Genomic DNA, 17,057 nt, shown 5'->3' with positions numbered 1-17,057 from the left:
GCCAGTTCGGACTCCCATGCCCAAACGCCTGCCAGGGGAGTGGAGGTTTTACTGCGTCCCATTGAAACAAAATACTCATTAAGCTAAGATAAAGACTACGTCATCTATCGGGCGTCGGCTTTAGTACCCGACGAGTACAGACGCGGTCCAGCTCCGCGGACGCGCCTGTCACGTGCTGTGTCGCGCTTGTGGCTGAGGTCAAAGCCGGCGTCCTGCCCCGAACACGATGGATGGGCCCCGCTCACAAGACCGTATATTGCCCCTCTATGTCTAGGTTGCTTTGCGACCAACAGGGGCTTCTAGACCGCCACCCGCCACCCAGATGTCTGCGCAATAAATACGTTGCTTAGGGTGCAACCCCTCGTTTCGCATAGTACGATGTCCACCCGTTCTATTATAACAACATTCCAAGCTCTTTTTGTCGTCGAACTCTTCTTCCACGCGCAAACTGGCATACCTGGGCTTACACTCCTGCTTTACGGTAATACTCGGCACTTCTCGAAGCTGAGGCAGGTAGATCTCCTCAAGGGAGGAGGGTTTCCCACAGGGCACGATGAACACAAGCACGATGGACGCTGCGATCACCAGCAAGTTGCTGCGTATAGGCGCAGGGATACCTCGTGTGGCACAGATGACCAGCCTTCAATGTCTCCACGCTGCCTCGACGCGGTTTACAGGCCACATCTGACCACAATATGCGAGGTACTTGAAGACGATGTGGATACACACTACACAGTGAGCACCGTGTGCTTGTTTCTATCACTCGCAACCCAAACCTCTACAGAACAGTAGCCAGGATGGCTTCCACGAGATGCCCAACGATCTAGTATGTCTTGCGACTTTGCTCGCCATACTCGCACTAATGCTAGCAGATTACGGAATCCTCTGCTTCGCCACCGGACTTAGAGACATTCTCTGAGCGGAATGCAAGTCAAGTCGTCAAGCTGTCAACTTCGCGGCTACTAACGGATGTCTGTAGGATGTACTGCTGCAATACCAACTGGACCGTCGCAGTCTGATCATCGACTCTGCGAACCCGGCATTAGCACCTCATATAGTCATCACGCCACCAGATTCTGAAGATGCTTGGGATCTGTACTGGGCCTCCTGGCAGAACAGAATCGGCATCCAGGATACCAGCTTTCTAGGTGTGCCTCTCGTGGACGAATGGCCTAGTTCTCTGGCATCCCTACCCCCACTGTTGGGCGTGGAGCCCGAGTCTACTATACCGACGCCACAGTCACTACCTGCAGCCGTCGTGGTCAGTGACCATGATATTCTATTCCCTTCCGCACCACGCCGGGTCTGCAATCTATCACGATTGCGGCAGCAGGTACGAGTTAATATCCACACGTAATCCTTAATATCTTTACAACGTCAGGTTGCTTCGTCATCACAGGAGCGAGAATTCGTATATCTAGGTAACATTATTACCGCTCTACACCGCCACTGCTACAAGGTTTCCGTCAGTATTGTACGCGTAGCTACGTCACTATATCCGCTAAGTAATTTCATTCAGGTACAAGCGGCTGCGTCAGTGGCACTGTCTTTCCATGTCCGTTGGAGAGATCCTGCTTTCCGACTGCGCTTTGAAAGACCGTTTCACTGGACAGATGCCGCGGAGGTGTGTACTAACCCGACCGGGACACCTAGATCGATGCTGATTTGATTTTCAGCCCCTTCTATCATTCTTCTCCCAAACACTGGGAGCGACAGTTATAGACACTGTCACGCCATGTACAACACCCCACATCGTGATTGAAGAACCCGCCCCAGAACAATGCTGGGCGCTGTACCACAACTCCGTCCCCAACCCGCAAGACGTCGGCTTTGGACACTACCTCACCGTGCCTTCTTCATTCGTAAACTACGTAAACGCCCAGCCCGACCCGTTCGAAGAAGCCGCCGACGCTGGCATGGAGGATGTTGATTCCTCGAGTGCGCAGGACAGTGGGGGTCCGCCGACACCTAATTCGGTCGGTCCGAATGACGTCGACCTGGTGATGTCTTCAGAGCACGCTGTCGTGACGCGCGAAGACGAATCCGAGGATGTCTGTCACGCTGATGTTGTGGCGGACACTATGCCTTATTCGTATTCGGGCACGGGGGCTGACGGATATAGCATGGGCGACGACGATGACGAGGGGCTTCCGCCGTTTGACGACTGGTATCAATCTATCGCTAGTCGACAGGCGTAGCTGATCATCTGCCAGCTTTCCCATTCCTGTGTTACTGATACCCATCCATGTCTCTCGCATCCGTGGCATGTCGCTGCCGCACGCAGTGAATGCAATACATCTATGATATGTCTGAAGTACATCTTCGCCCGGAAGCGCAGTGTCACCGATGCTGAACCTATGACTCTAGTCCATAATCGTGAAACATGTAAGGCTGTCGTCTAGGATCCAGGTCCAGCATAGATCTAACAGGCAAGAGTGCAACCTCACAAGCAGCAATGTGTACGTCGTGAATGGTCTGGCCCGTCGGTCCCGCTTCACGAAGGAAGCGACTGACCTTTGAACACACGGAAATGATTAGACAGCTGACGCGTGTGCCTGTTCTGACACAAGTCAAGACATAATTGGGCAGAGAGGAGTGGATCATCAAATCCATGTCCGCGGACTGATTTGTCTTCACAGTCCAATTCATGTGGCATGACAGAGCGAAGACAGGGCTCGCCGCACATGCCCTCATCGTCACCGAGGCTCGTTGTTCGCGTCCTCACGGTTCTGCAATGGAAGACTGTCTCAGCAGCCACACCGAGCGGACGGCCCTGTGACCGTCGATATTATTCCTCGAGCCGAGCTATCGACGACAGGATCTGTCTCGTGAAGCACGTTCCACAGCGGCGGACACAAGAATGGAGCGGTTAGATCCGCTGCAAACACGAGGCTAGCAGCATGGCGCGGCGCTCGTACGACCCTGGCGGGCGGCAATGCAGTCGGTGGCGAGGGAGTGCACACATGGGTCGAATGTGCGCAGCGCTGATCGCATGCTACTCGTCGCGGCGCGGTGCAAATCCGTGCTGTTCGGCGCGATCGACCTCCGGTGAATGCTGGAGCCCAAAGGTAGTCCTCATTGCCACAACAACCGACAGCTGGACGAGTTCGCGAGTCGCATTTGATTTTGGCTTTGTAACAGACCCGCGTTTGGGGGAACGTAAAGCCATTCCGGAGGCGTTATCGAGATGATCTCTGCTCGCTGGGCGCTGCAGAAGGCACAATGTGTACACACGCATCAGACGTGCGAGATGATATACTTGCCGCCGGATAACGGCAGCGCTTCGCACTCGAGCCCCGTGAACGTGGCTACCACTCTGGGCAGACAGACGATCACCCCGCTAAGGCTATGCAACGCCCCGATCAATGGTCGCCCTGCCGGCAGAAGCAACAGCAATACGTGACCAGGCGAGCGAGACATGGGAGCTGATACATACCTGACCAAGCTCGACCGAGACCGCAGCAGGGAGGTCTTGCAGTGGTCTTAGTCTCGCCCTCGTGAGATCCGTCGGTACCACCGTGGAGCACAATTAGTTGACCTGATGCCGAGAACCTCGTATGCCGTTGTGCATTTGATTGCCCGCATGCCGGCACGCTCCTGCAGCTATGTGTTCAACGCGCCGCAGCCACATGTGCGGTGAATGAGGGCCACGGTCTGGGGCGCCGGTCACTAGCCACGGCGTCCGCCGGGCCCAGAGAAAGGGAGCTACTTTGGCCTCCGTTGACATTCTTCCGAGCGGAGCGGCGCGTGGGCCATCAGGGTCGAGAATGCTGAGACCGTTGTGGCACAGTCCTCCTACGAAGTCTGCGATGAACGTTAATAGTCACTCCAACAGCGCTACGGATTCCGCCGCGCAGGGAAGCCTGTTCTGCGTGTTCGCGCCCTGTGCCGTTATGAGTCCCTGGACAGCTGCGGGATGTCGAGGTGATAATGCATATGAAATTGCGAGAGTGATGCCTTTACTTCGGCGAGTAGATTCGCGGAATTGAAATGGAGGGCCGGTCTGGGCCTCAGACATGGAGGGAAGGACTCTATGTCAAGAACTAAGAAGGGGGAGCGGCCAACAAGTACGGCACTCCGCTATCCGTCTGTCGCGTTCTAGAGAAGAGGGAATGTGACATAGGGACATACTTGAGATGCCGTCGGCGACTCAAGAACATGGGCCGACTGTAGGCCGAGCGGTGAGAGTGTGCGGCTGTCAGTGCGAAGACGTACATGAGAGCGTTCTCTTAACGTTTGGTGGCCATACGTATGCCTCTTGGGTAGGCGACTATCAGAGGAAGTTGCGAGGGCGCTACGGAGAGCAAACGTGTGATGATGATCGTGAGGGTGTCACCGCTGCTGCCATTTCAAGACGAGCGTGACCAAGGAACACGAGATTTGCGTTGGAATGAGAGCAGAACAGTGAATGGCTGAAGTCTGCGAGCACAAATGCCGTAGGGCCAGCGAAGAGGGACGGCTAAGGGCGTGAATAAATAGGTCGGATGTGAGCGCAGTTTGTGCATTCGATCGTGATCAGAAGCGCCCATCAGAACCGTTGTGTCCTGCTTCGGTTGAGATTACCTCCAATTCAGTAGGGAGTTTCTATTTCTGGTTGCTTATCGCGGGACTTGTTTAAGAGTTATGTGCGGGTGCATGATGCAGGCCGTTTGTCTGGCCGGGGGTCAAGCGATTGCTGGCGGTGGGGACGGAGGACGGAGGACGGCGTCGGACATGATCGGGCCGGGATCAACAGGGACGTCACAGTCATATAATGGGCGTCTATCAAAACAATTCATGATTGCCAGGACCGATTTTGTCGCCATCGTCAGTCGGCCAGCTCTCCTTCCCGCCAGTCCCCGGCGGCTCCCTCACGCCTATTTTACTCCCTTCTACTCTAAGGAGACGCTCACCGTCTCTTCGTCCCCTTCATTCACGAGCCCCCCCTTCTCCCCCCGCCTGCTCACCTGCAGGGAACCCCTCCCCGACTGTAATGTCCGACAGTGTCACCATCTCCCTTCTTCCCGTCTCGCTCGCCCTCGTCCATCTTCCTCGCTCCCGCCTCAGCGGCCTCACCCAGCACATCCTCCGCCAGATCCTCAGACCAGACCCCACTTTCCTCAACGTCACATGCAACGAGATCGAGCTGAGCTTGTTCGTAGAGCATCATGCGCTCGACGACTTTCAAAAACTAGCCAAGAAGGACGCACGCAAGCTCCGTGCGACAAGGGTGTCCAACAGACACCAGCAGCACGACTTGTCGGATCTCGCGAGACGGCGCAGGCACCCCCAGCAATGGGAGCCCGTCGAATTCTCCTCTGACAGATGGAGCGTTCTGCAGATTGACTCCCACTCTGACCAGCTCGGTACGCCGCAGGCCCTCTCACACAGCCATCACTTGCCCGCTCATGGATCCGCTGTGCAGACAAGTCGGGTGCACGCGTGCGGGAGCTCTCTGCCCCCCTCGCGGCCGCTGGCATCTCTATCCTATACCAGTCCTCGTACATGAGCGATTTCATCTTTGTGAGTGTCTCGAATGCTCTCGCCCCTCCCACCAATACAATTTTCTCGCTACATCATTATCCTACACGTAATCCGCTCACACACCCGAATAAACCATGTCCCCTTCCTATCTTCACCTTCTTATCTCCGCCCTCGCGACCGTGCGGGTGCGCCGCCGTCGGGATTCCTTCGTACCTGTCCCTGCATCGTCCCTGATCCTGCGATCAGCTTCCTCACATTGCGTCATATGTCCGCTTTTCCCGCAGTCTCGCTGACGACGCCCTCTCCCTCCATTAGGTAAAGTCCTCCCGACTTGCGCAGGTCATGCAACTCCTCGCGCGTGCTGGCTTCGACCTCTACTCGTCCGACCCGAGTAATTTCACTGCGCAGGTGTCCACCTTCACCTCGCCGTTGCTCTCCCCCGCCGACGATGACGGCGTGCCTGTCCATCTGCTCGACCTCGGCGCGCTCGCGTCACCATTGCACCAGCGTGTTGACCCCGAGGGGGGAGCCGTCTTTACGCGCTCGCGCAGCAGCACGACCGGCACGAGCAGCTCTTCCGGATCCCGCGGCGCTTCCATACCACCGCTGTTGCACATGTCGAACCCGGGTGACTTTACTTCCCCCTTCGACCCGTCAGGTGATGAGGCGGAGGAGGCAGACGACGATCTGCGCACGCCCGCCATCCCACCCCGCCCAGCGATGACCCGCTCGCAGTCTCACTCGCCCTCGGGGTGCGATGTGAGCGTGCTGGCGCCGGACCTGACGTATGTCGGCTTGAGGGACGACAGCGCCGAGACATGGGGGCTGAAGATCGTCAAGCTTGTTGCATTCCCCGAGTTGATCGTGGGCAGGGACGGGAAGCCGATCGACAGCGCTGGTCGCTCGCGCTCGAACTCTCTGGCCATGCTTTCTCGCTGTTCCCCTCCGCCGTCGGTATTGAACGGCGTGCACCCACCTCTGGGTTCTACCGCTGTGCCAGGCCTGCATGTAGTCATCAGCGGCAGCGATGGCGAGGGTGGAAATGCGAGTGGCAGTGACACGACGACGCGCGTGGGCCCAGACTCGCCCAAGGAGGACCCTGCGCTGTTCGCGGAACCTGAGTCCCCGCTCTACGACAGCTCAGAGGAGCAGCCGTGGGAAGAGGCGGAGGGTGATACAAGCGACGACGATTCGGATTCGGAGCCCTTTGACGATGAGCACGGTCGCCAACGCTCACACTCAGAAACCAGGCCGCGTTTAACACACCACGACACCGTCGACACACTGCAGACGGTGGACACAGTCCTAACCACCGACACTGTTCGGCCTCCCGCCGCCGGGCCTCGCGAACGCTCGGCATCCGTATCATCGTCTGCGTCTTCGTGCGCGAGCATCATTTCTCCGCCCCCTGTACCCTTCTTCTCTTTCACGCGGACGGCGGAGGGTTCGTCACTCACGGCCCCTGTCGAGCTACTGGCGGCACTCTTCCCACCGAGCGAACGGCACATGGTCATCTGCAGCGACGAGCTGGACGTCCTGGACTCGCGCGCAGTGTCGCCGACAGCTGACCCAGGTGCGGAGGAGGATGAGGAAGACGACGATGAGGGCGCGCGGGAGGCCCAGGGACCGATGCGGTGCCTGCAGATCGATTTGCGAAAGTTCGGCCTAGGTCAGTGCACCCCAATCAAACCCTAACGACAGCTTTGGTATTGACAGCACTGTGACAGACAAGCACGGTCTTGTGAACCGCTTCTCGCGCACGCTCGAGGAAAACGGGATCAACCACATGTACAACTCGACGTACAAAACTGCGAACCTGCTCGTAGACAAGGCGCACGCGACGCGCGCACAGGCCCTGCTGCGCTCCTGCTGAGCGGGCTGCCCCGCACATCTGACGAACGACACTCAAAACAGCGTCTGACGATCTGCACGCTGACACGACATAGATTGGGTACCCACGCCTGTCATGATCTCCACGCTGACTGACGTCTCGCTTTCCGCTCCCTTGATCTATGCCTGCCCTACTGTATTACATCTCCTACTCCGTTGCGCATCTTTCCACTCTCGTTCTCACAAGCTCCTACATGCATCGCACGTTCCCCGCCCCGGCTTCTGCATTTTTATTGCCTTCTTTTTCCGTCGTGCCATACATCTAGGCCCTGGGGCTTTTTCTTGGTTGACATCATGCATTGTGCACGTTCGTGCTCGCGTTCGCTCCCAGTACTAGTGTACACAGCAAATGCCCGGATCCCGTGTCTCCTCCCACCGCTCACTTCCACTCACTGCCGATCTTTCTCCTTCCCCCTCACTGACACCGGCCCTCCCACATACCGTTCGCGTCCCAGAAGCACGATACCCCCGTGTCATACAGCCCTGTACGCCTGCACCCTGTATTTGTAGATCCGAAACTGCTGCCGGTGTATCTGATAGCATGGGATCTGGACCCTAGCACCCTAGCAATAGTCCCGCGTGTGCGCGTGAGGTGCGGCGCCTGTACATAACAGGCAGCCTGATCTCGAGGCTGGAAAGGGTGCCCAAGGATCCTCCGAGCGATTTCACAGGCTTCTGGCGTCCCCGGGGCGATGACGGGCGTCGAAGCTTCGCGGGAGTGTTTTCAGGGCCGTTCTTGCAACGCACGTTCTCGCCAGCCGCATCTCGCGTTGTTCGGCATCAGTAGCTCAGCAGCACACAAGCAGCCCACTTTCGTGTCGGCCGAGAAACCCGTACCGAGCTGCTGGAGAGCGCGCCGATGCGGCGGTGGTTGTATGCGGCCTAGCCCTTGTGTGAGGATCTGATAGTAGTATCGCAAAACAGGAAGTGAAGTATCCTACTAGGCCTATGTCACACTAAGCTAGAAGACAGAATGGAGGGGCATATCGCCATTTCGGACAGGCTACGACAAGAAAGACAGCGGGAAGTCCATATCAAGCCGCCTTCTTCCGCCGGGCGAACACCTCAGCCATAGCCTCGGCTGCGTAGTCGTCGACAGTGGTCTCCGGCAAGAACCCCAGCAGCCACTGCAAGATCGCATGCCACATGTACGGCGTGTACGCCCTCTTCCCGCAGCCGATCCGCGCGACAAGGGCCTGTGCAAGGCTTTCCGCGCTCGGCGACGTAGCGCTGTGCGCGGAGTCGTGCGTGTGCGTGCGCACCTCGCCCAGCGCGAGGTAGGCGAAGCGCACGCCCGTCGGCGCGCCCCAGAAGCGCTCGTCGTTGTCGAGGCCGCGCGCGAGCGCGCGGAGGAACGCCTTGGACGCGGAGTACACGGGCAGACGGGGCGGGGCGATATCCGCGGTCTGCGAGCCGACGAACTGCACGAGAACGGGGCCGGAGATGGCGGAGAGGCGGAGCTGGGGAAGCAGAGCGCGCGTCAGGAAGAGCGGGAAGAACGCGTTCCGGGTGACGATGCTTTGTAGGTCCGCTTCCGAAAGGCCGTCGATCCTGCGTTGTTTTGTGTTTCAGTACATGGTATATGGTATATGCGGAGAAGAAGGATGGGCGTGCCTCTCGCGACTCATGATGGTCCCGCCGACGTTGTGGACGACCAGCGTGACGTTGAGCCTTTTGAGCGGTTTGATCAGCTGCGCGAAGTCGTGTCCTGAATTCTCCGCGTCTGCGATGAAGTACTGGACGTCCTGCGAGCCTCGGGCCCGAAGGTCTTCAGCGACGCCTCGCACCTTGTCTTCGTTGCGCCCGTGAATGATGAGGTTGAAGCCCTTGTCGTAGAGCTCCTGAGCAACCGCTCTCCCGATACCGTCGGAAGCACCTGTAATTAGTGCATATGCCGAAGAGTCATCATGGAGATATTGCTGCACAGAGGTCCGCCTGAGCCGGTAGAACCAGATGAATGACAGAAGGCGATAGCATAAGGAGACTAGTAAGAGAAACCCCACAACGGCCAGAGCCTGAACAGCAATGTTTATCATTGTCGACACACAGGAATGAGGGGGGCTTGGAAATCAATTGTTGCAATGCTGCAATCACGTCTGAAGGGAGTTGTGTTTGAGCTTACATGGCGTATAATATTGATCGAGAGGTGGAGTGACGTCATCGACGTGGCCTCGAAGGGGTGTACGAGGTAAAACGACCTGCTCACGATCAATTGTGCATTTTTGGGGAGCACATATCAGTACTCGGCATACACATAAATATCTGTATGTAGACCTATTAGTCGAGAACACCTCTTACCCGAGGGCAAGTCCAACGCGCTGCTACACTGTAGGAAACATTGTGCTATATGGCCAACGACTGTTCATCCGAGTAACAGCCTAGATGGACTTCTTGTGCAGAGCGAGGGCCCTGGTCATGCTATCTGCAACGAACGAATCCGCAATTCCTTCCGGCAAAATGCTCAGGACCCACTGTCCTAACGCATGCGGCATGTAGGGAGCATATGCCTTCTGGCCGCACCCAACTTTCGCAACGAGTGCCTTCGCGAAGGTATCGGCACTGGGGGACATGATGGTCTCCTCGCAAGGCTGCCCGTTCGTTTGCACCTCCCCCACGGTGAGGTATGCGAACTTCACCCCCGTCGGAGTGCCCCATACCTTCTCGTCGTTTTCCAGGCTGCGTGAGAGGGTTCGTAGGAATGCTTTAGAAGCAGCATAGACAGCGAGGCGGGGTGGGAAAATGTCCGCTGTTATGGACCCAACGAACTGGACCATGACCGGGCCATGCGTGGCAGACTGGCGGAGTTGTGGCAGGAGGGCACGAGTGAGGAAGAGCCCAAACATATCGGACCAGTTGACTGTGTCCTGAAGATGTGACTCGGGTACGCCATCAATCCTGCGTCCGTCAGGCACGACATTACAGGCTCAAAGGGCGGACATACCTCTCGCCATGCATATGAGTCCCACCGACGTTGTTGATGAGAAGCGTGATGTTCAGATCCTTGTACGGCTGCACGAGGTTCGCAAAGTTGTGCCCGCCCTGCGCTGCATCCGCAATGAAGTAGCGGACATCGCGAGATCCTTGTGCGCGAATCTCCGAAGCGACCTTCTTGACCTTCTCTTCATTACGGCCGTGAAGGATCAAATTGAATCCCTTCCTAGAGAGCTCCAGGGCCGTGGCTTTCCCGATACCGTCTGAGGCACCGGTGACGAGTGCGTATGGCGAAGGGCCATGGAGATAGTGGTGCACGGTGCTCGGTCTGAGAAGGTACAACCAGACGGTCGAGAAGAAGCGATAGGATAAAGAGGCCAGCGAGAGCAGGCCAACGAGAGTAATAGCATCACTAAACACGACCATGTCTTGTATTCAAGATGCTAACACGACGTCCATACTGGGGGGGAGTACTTTATCTCGATCGATCTTGTACGATGCGGCTCGGCTTGGCCCGTGATTTCGGCAGGTCATGATGAGCACTGCCTTCGAACCCGCATCTCATGTGCGAAACTGCAACGAGCCACGGTAGGTCTTGGCGAGGCATCTGTATAGCAAATTCGTTCAAATACGAGAGGGCTCTCCACTGGAGAATGGCTGCAGCCCTGCGCAATTTCGACTCTGTTTAATAGGCTTCTCGGAGCGGTCGAAGGAGGTACGTTCCAACTTTCAGTAAGTAGGCATGGTGCGATGCTTGTTGGAAGACAAGACTGGATGCAGGACTCGCTACAGGACTACAGGCCAAGGCCATCTAGTCCGATTGGCGCTGTGAACCACATCAAATCATTATCATATACCAAGAGAAGGGGGGCTCGCCGTGACGACTATCATAAGGATCACTCGCTCGCCCCCCAACTGTGTTCATCTACGGCTGCGACATGGCACCCCTACGGACAGGCATGCTCCTTACCTTTCTCGTTCTGCTTCTTGCATTCTGCATTGTACCCGCAACATCACTACCGCTCTTGACTTCACCGACCTGCCGGCAGGATCTATCCATTGTGTGGAATCTCATTGGTTTCTTCGCGACTAACTTTCTCGCCCACGCTGCGACGGTCCCTCCTTCGCTCGATACCGATACGTACATCCGTATCGGTAGGTCGAAAATCTTCATCCCATGGCCGCCCATCGTTGCGCTCTTCCTGCCAAATACAGGCCTGATTCGGTCATGCTTCATGATGCTACATGCGTACTATGTCTCGTGCTTGGACGAAGTATCCATAGCGCTTATGTCCGGTGCGATGATCATAGTGGCCCGCGAGCCGTGCTGGGAACCTCCTGAAGGGCGTGAAGAGCTCGTTCACGTGCGATTGCCGGAAGGATTCGATGACATACCAGATCAGTGCGCCCCTGAAGCCTCATCTGCGATATCATTATTTGTTGTCTAATCATGAACGGCTGTTAGGGATTCTGCCGAACCCTTCGCTCAGATCGAGGTCGAACCGCTAGGGGAGAAAGTAGAAGAGATCGACCCATCTGACTGGCCGACGTACGGAGATGTGCAAGTCCCGGAAGGATACACTTGTTGTGTACACAATGCTCTTGGCAACATCGAGTTTGCCCAAGGTCTGCTCCTCTCCAATGTAGAAGATACGCGCGACATCAAGCTCTGCCGGCCAAAGAGCTGGACGGCGATCATCTTGTCCATCGTGCAGCTCGTGTCCGCCATCATTTCTCTATACGACTCCCGCGGAGACCAGATCAACCGGTTTGGGTATGCGGCATACGGGCTGTCGGTCGCACCATATGCGCTGATGTCCCTGGTCAACTTGCTCTGTGCGGGACATAGAGGCGAGTGGCCATGCAGATATGTCTTGCGCACTGCCATACTGGAGGAAGCGGAACGCCGAGAGTCCGCCCGTTTCGACGGCGCAGTAGGTGTGGTCAAGCCCCTGGAGCTTGCGGATGACGAGGAGAAAGCGAGTCTGACAGAGTCCGTGGATCCGGATATCAAAGATGGGTACACCGCTGCGTACCTCTCTGTGGAGATCGAGCCAGGATCAGCGTCGAAGACACTCGTCGTGCGTGTTGACGGCATCAGGAGACGGTTCAGGCTGTCCCCCACCACATCCGCCGGCAGCTCCGCCTACACCTTCGGCGTAGCCTCGATCAACGACCGCGTCAGCCCATCTGCGCCCACCGAGATGGAGTTCTTCGGCACCCATTACCCCTTCCCTTCCTTCAAGTTCCTCGTGCTAGCAATCAACTTTGTGCTCTTCATCGCCTTGCTGTACGCGGGGATCATACTGCCGTACGTGATTATCTTCGTGCTCACACGCTTTAAGCCCGGGCAGAGCACCGTCGGTGAGCGTGCGTGGATGATGGCGTGGGTCGTCGCGAGTCAGGTGTCTGGGTTCACCTGGGGGTTTCTATTCCTTGCACGGCTCTCAAGGACAGTGTTTTGGGTACTTCTGCCGGTGCTGATGACCCCTGCGGTTGGAGGGTTTTACTTTGTTGCGAAAATGTACTTGGAAGATAATGGGTACCATCGATGTTGATCTGAGGTCCACAGGATATCATTGTAGTAGTAAAACAAGCACTGTCTTTCCTTAGTACAAAAGCTATGTAAACGAGAATCATGTAGACGTACAACACAATACAAACGATGCCCCAGTAGGTACCCAACACAAACTAAGCTCTTTTCTCCTCTGCCGCCCCGAGCTCTCTCATTGCCTGCGCTGTGTACTTGTCAATCGTCTTCTCACCCAGTAACTCCATCGTCCACAGTAGCGTCGCGTGCGGCCAGTATGGTGCGTACTTCCGCCAGCCGCAGCCCATACGTCCAATCATGGCCTTGGCGAAGCGCTCTGAGCTCGGCGCGCCCCAACTCTCCGCACAGTGCACGCTGTTTGACTGTACCTGGCCAACCATGAGGTACTCGAACTGCACGCCGGACGGGCCGTCCCAGAAATGTTCATCGTTGTCGAGCCCTCGGACGAGCGCCTTGAGGAACCCCTTCGAACCTGCATACACGGAGAAGCGCACGGGAGAGATCTCGCCGGCCATCGAGCCGACAAACTGCACGAGAACGGGGGCGTTTTTGGCGGATGCGCGAAGTTTGGGGAGCAGTGTGCGGGTGAGAAGGAGAGAGAAGAGGGCATTCTTTTGTACGGTCTCATATATGTCTGACTCGCTCAGACCGTCGACTCTGAGGAGTGCCCAGTCGTTAATGAGAACGACACCGGTCGATCCAGAATACGCACCTCTCCGTGGTCCATGACTGGCCGCCAACGTTATGGATGACGAGCGTAATCTGTAGATCCCTATATGGTCGGAGCAAACGCTCATAGTCGAGGCCAGTGGCGGATGCATCTGCAATGAAGTAGAGTACGTCGCGGGCGCCTCGTGACCGAATTTGCTCTGCGACCTTGCGCATTTTTTCCTCGCTTCTGCCGTGTAGGATCAAATTGAACCCCTGATCATAGAGCTCTTGGGCAACAGCTTTGCCAATGCCGTCCGTAGCGCCAGTGACTAGCGCGTAAGCGGATGGCGTATGAAGGAATGTATGTACCGTATTTGGTCGTAGGAAATAGAGCCAGATGAAATTGAGGAGCCGGTAGACGAGAGGAGCGAGGAGGCCAGCCCCGACGCCCGCAAGGACTTGTACAGTGGTGACCTGTGCCATGGCTGTAAGATGCAAGAGGCGATGGGAAAAGGTACGCTTTCAACATGGTTGCAGCGGCGTTTGTAAGCATCATCGTGTGATCGGTGTAGTATGTACCGCAACGCGGGGCGCGTCCCACGCGAAGCGCGTTTAATAGCGCTGTTCTCGGTCACGTGTGGCGCATAGCGGGCCATCCCGAGCCGCGTTCCCCAAGCCATGGACGACCACGACAAGGACCAAGGTGTTCAGCAGCAGCAGCCTCCGTCTGTAGAGGCGGAAGCTACTTCAGCTACATCATCAGCAGAAGATGGAGCTCCTAGCAATGATAGATCGGACCTATTGGTAAAGGCCCGAGCGTTCCTAGCATCTCCGCAAGTGCGGCATGAAGACAATATTGCGAAACGTAGATTCCTCAAGGAGAAAGGGCTTGACGATGCAGAGATAGATAGTCTTCTCCAGGATCAAGTGAGCATTATACGATTACTTCAGGTGTACTGAGCTACATGCTTGCGACGTCATCCCAGCCTCCCCAATTGCCGTTACTTCCGCCGCGAACATACCCGCAGCCCCCTCCGTCGAACCTTCCCAACCTATTGCTGGGTGTTGCAAGGATCGTAAGCTGGATAGCAGGCGGCTCTGCGGCCCTGCTGCTGGTTTATTTCGTGAGTTCTCCGCAATCTGTCTTGTATTCACTTAGTAAGCGCAATGTCTGCAGCGTTTCCTCTATCCTAGGATCGCAAAGACATTCCAAGCGCGACATTCCTTACGGTCACACCACAAGGACTTACTGAGTAAACTGACGGAATCACTCGAATCACTCAAGGCGACGCAGGTGGCTAGTTCCGCCGTTCTACCACGCCCGGAGCCATTCCAGGATATACAGTATGGCCATTGCCAGACGTTGGATGAGGTGGTGAAGGCAAGCGCGGGACGGCGAGACGTTCCTGAGGTGACACTTCTACGCTGCGCGATCTCCGGTGTGAAAGCGTCGAGCAAAACCGCGACAACCGATGAGATCTTCCTTGCGCTCGAGGCAAACTTGCCATGGCTGAAACAGAGCGACGGGTCAAATGAGTACGAGGTATATCATCCTCCCAATTGGTTGCCACATCCGCTCAAAGCGTGATTGCAGGAGAAGGTTTGGCAGACGCTGTCGACCAGCGCGTTCTTTCGTTCCGAAGAAACGGGCGACTCAACAGTCTGGTCGTACATCGCACCTTCACCACCTTCACCATCTCCCCTACTCCAGTCACTCATCGGCCTAAAATCCTCACTTTCGAGTCATTCGCCACCGAGAGAGAGTCGCTTCGAACACACGATGCAGGCATTAGCGAGTCTCACTGGCTACATAGCGACGCAGACGTACGCCACGTTCCGCATGCCTACGGCACCTTTTGGTGCAGGCTTAGGTGCGCCTGGGCTGTCTACGGAGGAAGAGGAAGTGCGCCGGGAAATTAGAGCACTCAAGGGCCTCGTGCTCAACCGGTACGCTGGCCGTTTGTTTCCTTTTGAGGGTCTTCCATACTAACAGTCGTGATTTTATGCAGGCGGACATTCATGCCACAGATCTCGAGGCCTATGTCGACCCCGACCATTGCCGCCGGCTCTACGTCATGATGTTGTATTTCACCAAACTGTTGTGTGATTTGTGTAACTATAGCTGAGTTTTGATTATGAGGTATTCCATAGATGGTACCATACATTCCTCCCATCTATGAATTGACTGCAGGTTGTCACGTTTTGGAGCGTGATATTCCTGATGATATTCTGCCTTGCTCTACCGCATTAACCCGGTAGGCACCCCAACTGATTGCAGGTTCATTTTATCCTCGATGCTGTTCTCCCATGACATTCAACTTCAATGCGAGCCTCGTGGACCTGGTATTCTCAGAACTTTGTTGATAGCTTTTGATGCCGTAACCCATTGAGTTCCAGGCACCTGCTTTCAAAGGAAAGATGTCGACTGGGACGATGAAGCCTCTAGTGCGTGGTCATGATTTTGTGGCATGTGAGGAAGGCGCCTTGATAGGCCGGACATTACGGAACGTGGTCTGGCCTGATGATATAGGCATTTGATTTAACCTCCGCTTGTGCAACCTCCACTTCCCACATTCGGCGCGAGAATTATCAAGCTTTCATTTGCATTGGTCTGTCTACCGTTCGCCATTGCAAGCCAACTGTATAAGCCTCATTGACACGCTTCCTGGTACAGATTTCTATCCGATATTTATCGAAGACATGCGCTTGGATGAACATTAATCATCAATAGTTGCTGATGTTCGCCAACTTCCATCCCCAAGCATTGTTGCGGTGAGTACGCCCTTCCGTAGACGAGATGGTGCGCTCGATTACTACAGCCCACGCTGTTCACATTCATTCACAGATATATTTGTTTTATTTCTGCCCCTCAAGAGGAAACAAAAACTATTCATGGTAAGACATGTGTCTGCTCGGTCTAAAGTTATGACATACCAGTGTACAAGGTGAGGCGCACCTCAATGCGTAGGGTGTTTATTCTCATATCCGCATAATATCGCAGGTACGAGTGGTCAGTGGACGACTTCATCTAAAATAAACCCTCTTACCCGACAGTATCATCATTTTGCATGCGCATCTGAACTTTTACTAGGTACTGCGGAGCATTCTGCAGGCGGGTCGCGCACGGAGCGAATGAAGTCCCGCGTTAAAGAGATAGTCATATTCATTAAATCATTCACGTCCATATTATATGTATAAGGCTGCGGACGAGTCATTGGTTTATTTTGATCGGTCATAACAGAAGCTCTAGACACAGGACAGTCTTACTGGACATTGTCAGGCCATATTACATCTCTACCCCTCGCACTCGTGCTTTGCACGTTGTCGAAAACAACATGCATTCACACCGCCCAGCGGTGCATGTACTTCAACGTATCAGACAACATACGGCAATGCGTACGCATCGCTCCGCCAACGTGTCCTCCCCGAGGTTTTGTGTCTGTTCAGCTCATGGATACCGCCTATCATGTCAGGACACACGCCAGGTGTAGCCTCTTCACTTATGATTGCGTTTACGGCTGACAAAAGTCCCTGCCAGCTGAAGACGGTATTTCACGACACAAGGGGAGGC

The 17,057-nt window shown here is 55.6% G+C and overlaps 5 protein-coding genes across 5 annotated transcripts; 3 read left to right on the top strand and 2 right to left on the bottom strand.

The window, feature by feature from the left end:
- Positions 1–236: 236 nt before the first annotated feature.
- POSPLADRAFT_1184248 (hypothetical protein) lies at positions 237–2,198 on the top strand (the record flags this gene model as incomplete). The annotated part of the gene is made up of 6 exons (XM_024489066.1): positions 237–735; positions 785–826; positions 873–935; positions 980–1,261; positions 1,520–1,624; positions 1,677–2,198. The coding sequence occupies exons 1-6, from the start codon at positions 379–381 to the stop codon at positions 2,196–2,198; spliced, it is 1,371 nt and encodes a 456-aa protein (XP_024336279.1). The 5' UTR covers positions 237–378.
- A 3,286-nt stretch (positions 2,199–5,484) lies between these two features.
- On the top strand, positions 5,485–7,158 carry POSPLADRAFT_1150204 (hypothetical protein; the record flags this gene model as incomplete). Its single annotated transcript, XM_024486392.1, has 5 exons — positions 5,485–5,502; positions 5,779–5,873; positions 5,993–5,994; positions 6,122–6,327; positions 6,754–7,158. 5 exons carry the CDS (start codon positions 5,485–5,487, stop codon positions 7,156–7,158), a joined length of 726 nt encoding a protein of 241 aa, XP_024336278.1.
- A 1,159-nt stretch (positions 7,159–8,317) lies between these two features.
- On the bottom strand, positions 8,318–9,389 carry POSPLADRAFT_1075629 (hypothetical protein; the record flags this gene model as incomplete). Its single annotated transcript, XM_024482837.1, has 2 exons — positions 8,318–8,904; positions 8,929–9,389. The coding sequence occupies 2 exons, from the start codon at positions 9,387–9,389 to the stop codon at positions 8,388–8,390; spliced, it is 978 nt and encodes a 325-aa protein (XP_024336277.1). The 3' UTR covers positions 8,318–8,387.
- A 342-nt stretch (positions 9,390–9,731) lies between these two features.
- Positions 9,732–10,710, bottom strand: POSPLADRAFT_1059672 (hypothetical protein; the record flags this gene model as incomplete). Its single annotated transcript, XM_024481184.1, has 2 exons — positions 9,732–10,248; positions 10,295–10,710. The coding sequence occupies 2 exons, from the start codon at positions 10,708–10,710 to the stop codon at positions 9,732–9,734; spliced, it is 933 nt and encodes a 310-aa protein (XP_024336276.1).
- Positions 10,711–11,116: 406 nt separating this feature from the next.
- On the top strand, positions 11,117–15,876 carry POSPLADRAFT_1067221 (hypothetical protein; the record flags this gene model as incomplete). The annotated part of the gene is made up of 10 exons (XM_024482158.1): positions 11,117–11,686; positions 11,750–12,808; positions 13,072–13,420; positions 13,745–13,798; positions 13,871–14,000; positions 14,163–14,413; positions 14,473–14,610; positions 14,664–15,029; positions 15,081–15,433; positions 15,765–15,876. Exons 1-10 carry the CDS (start codon positions 11,223–11,225, stop codon positions 15,874–15,876), a joined length of 3,276 nt encoding a protein of 1,091 aa, XP_024336275.1. The 5' UTR covers positions 11,117–11,222.
- Between the last annotated feature and the right edge of the window lie 1,181 nt (positions 15,877–17,057).

Source organism: Postia placenta (genome assembly GCF_002117355.1).
Source record: "Postia placenta MAD-698-R-SB12 unplaced genomic scaffold POSPLAscaffold_12, whole genome shotgun sequence".
Lineage (NCBI taxonomy): Eukaryota > Fungi > Basidiomycota > Agaricomycetes > Polyporales > Adustoporiaceae > Rhodonia > Rhodonia placenta.
Note: the sequence above shows the minus strand (reverse complement) of the source record. Positions and strands in the feature narration are given on the sequence as shown.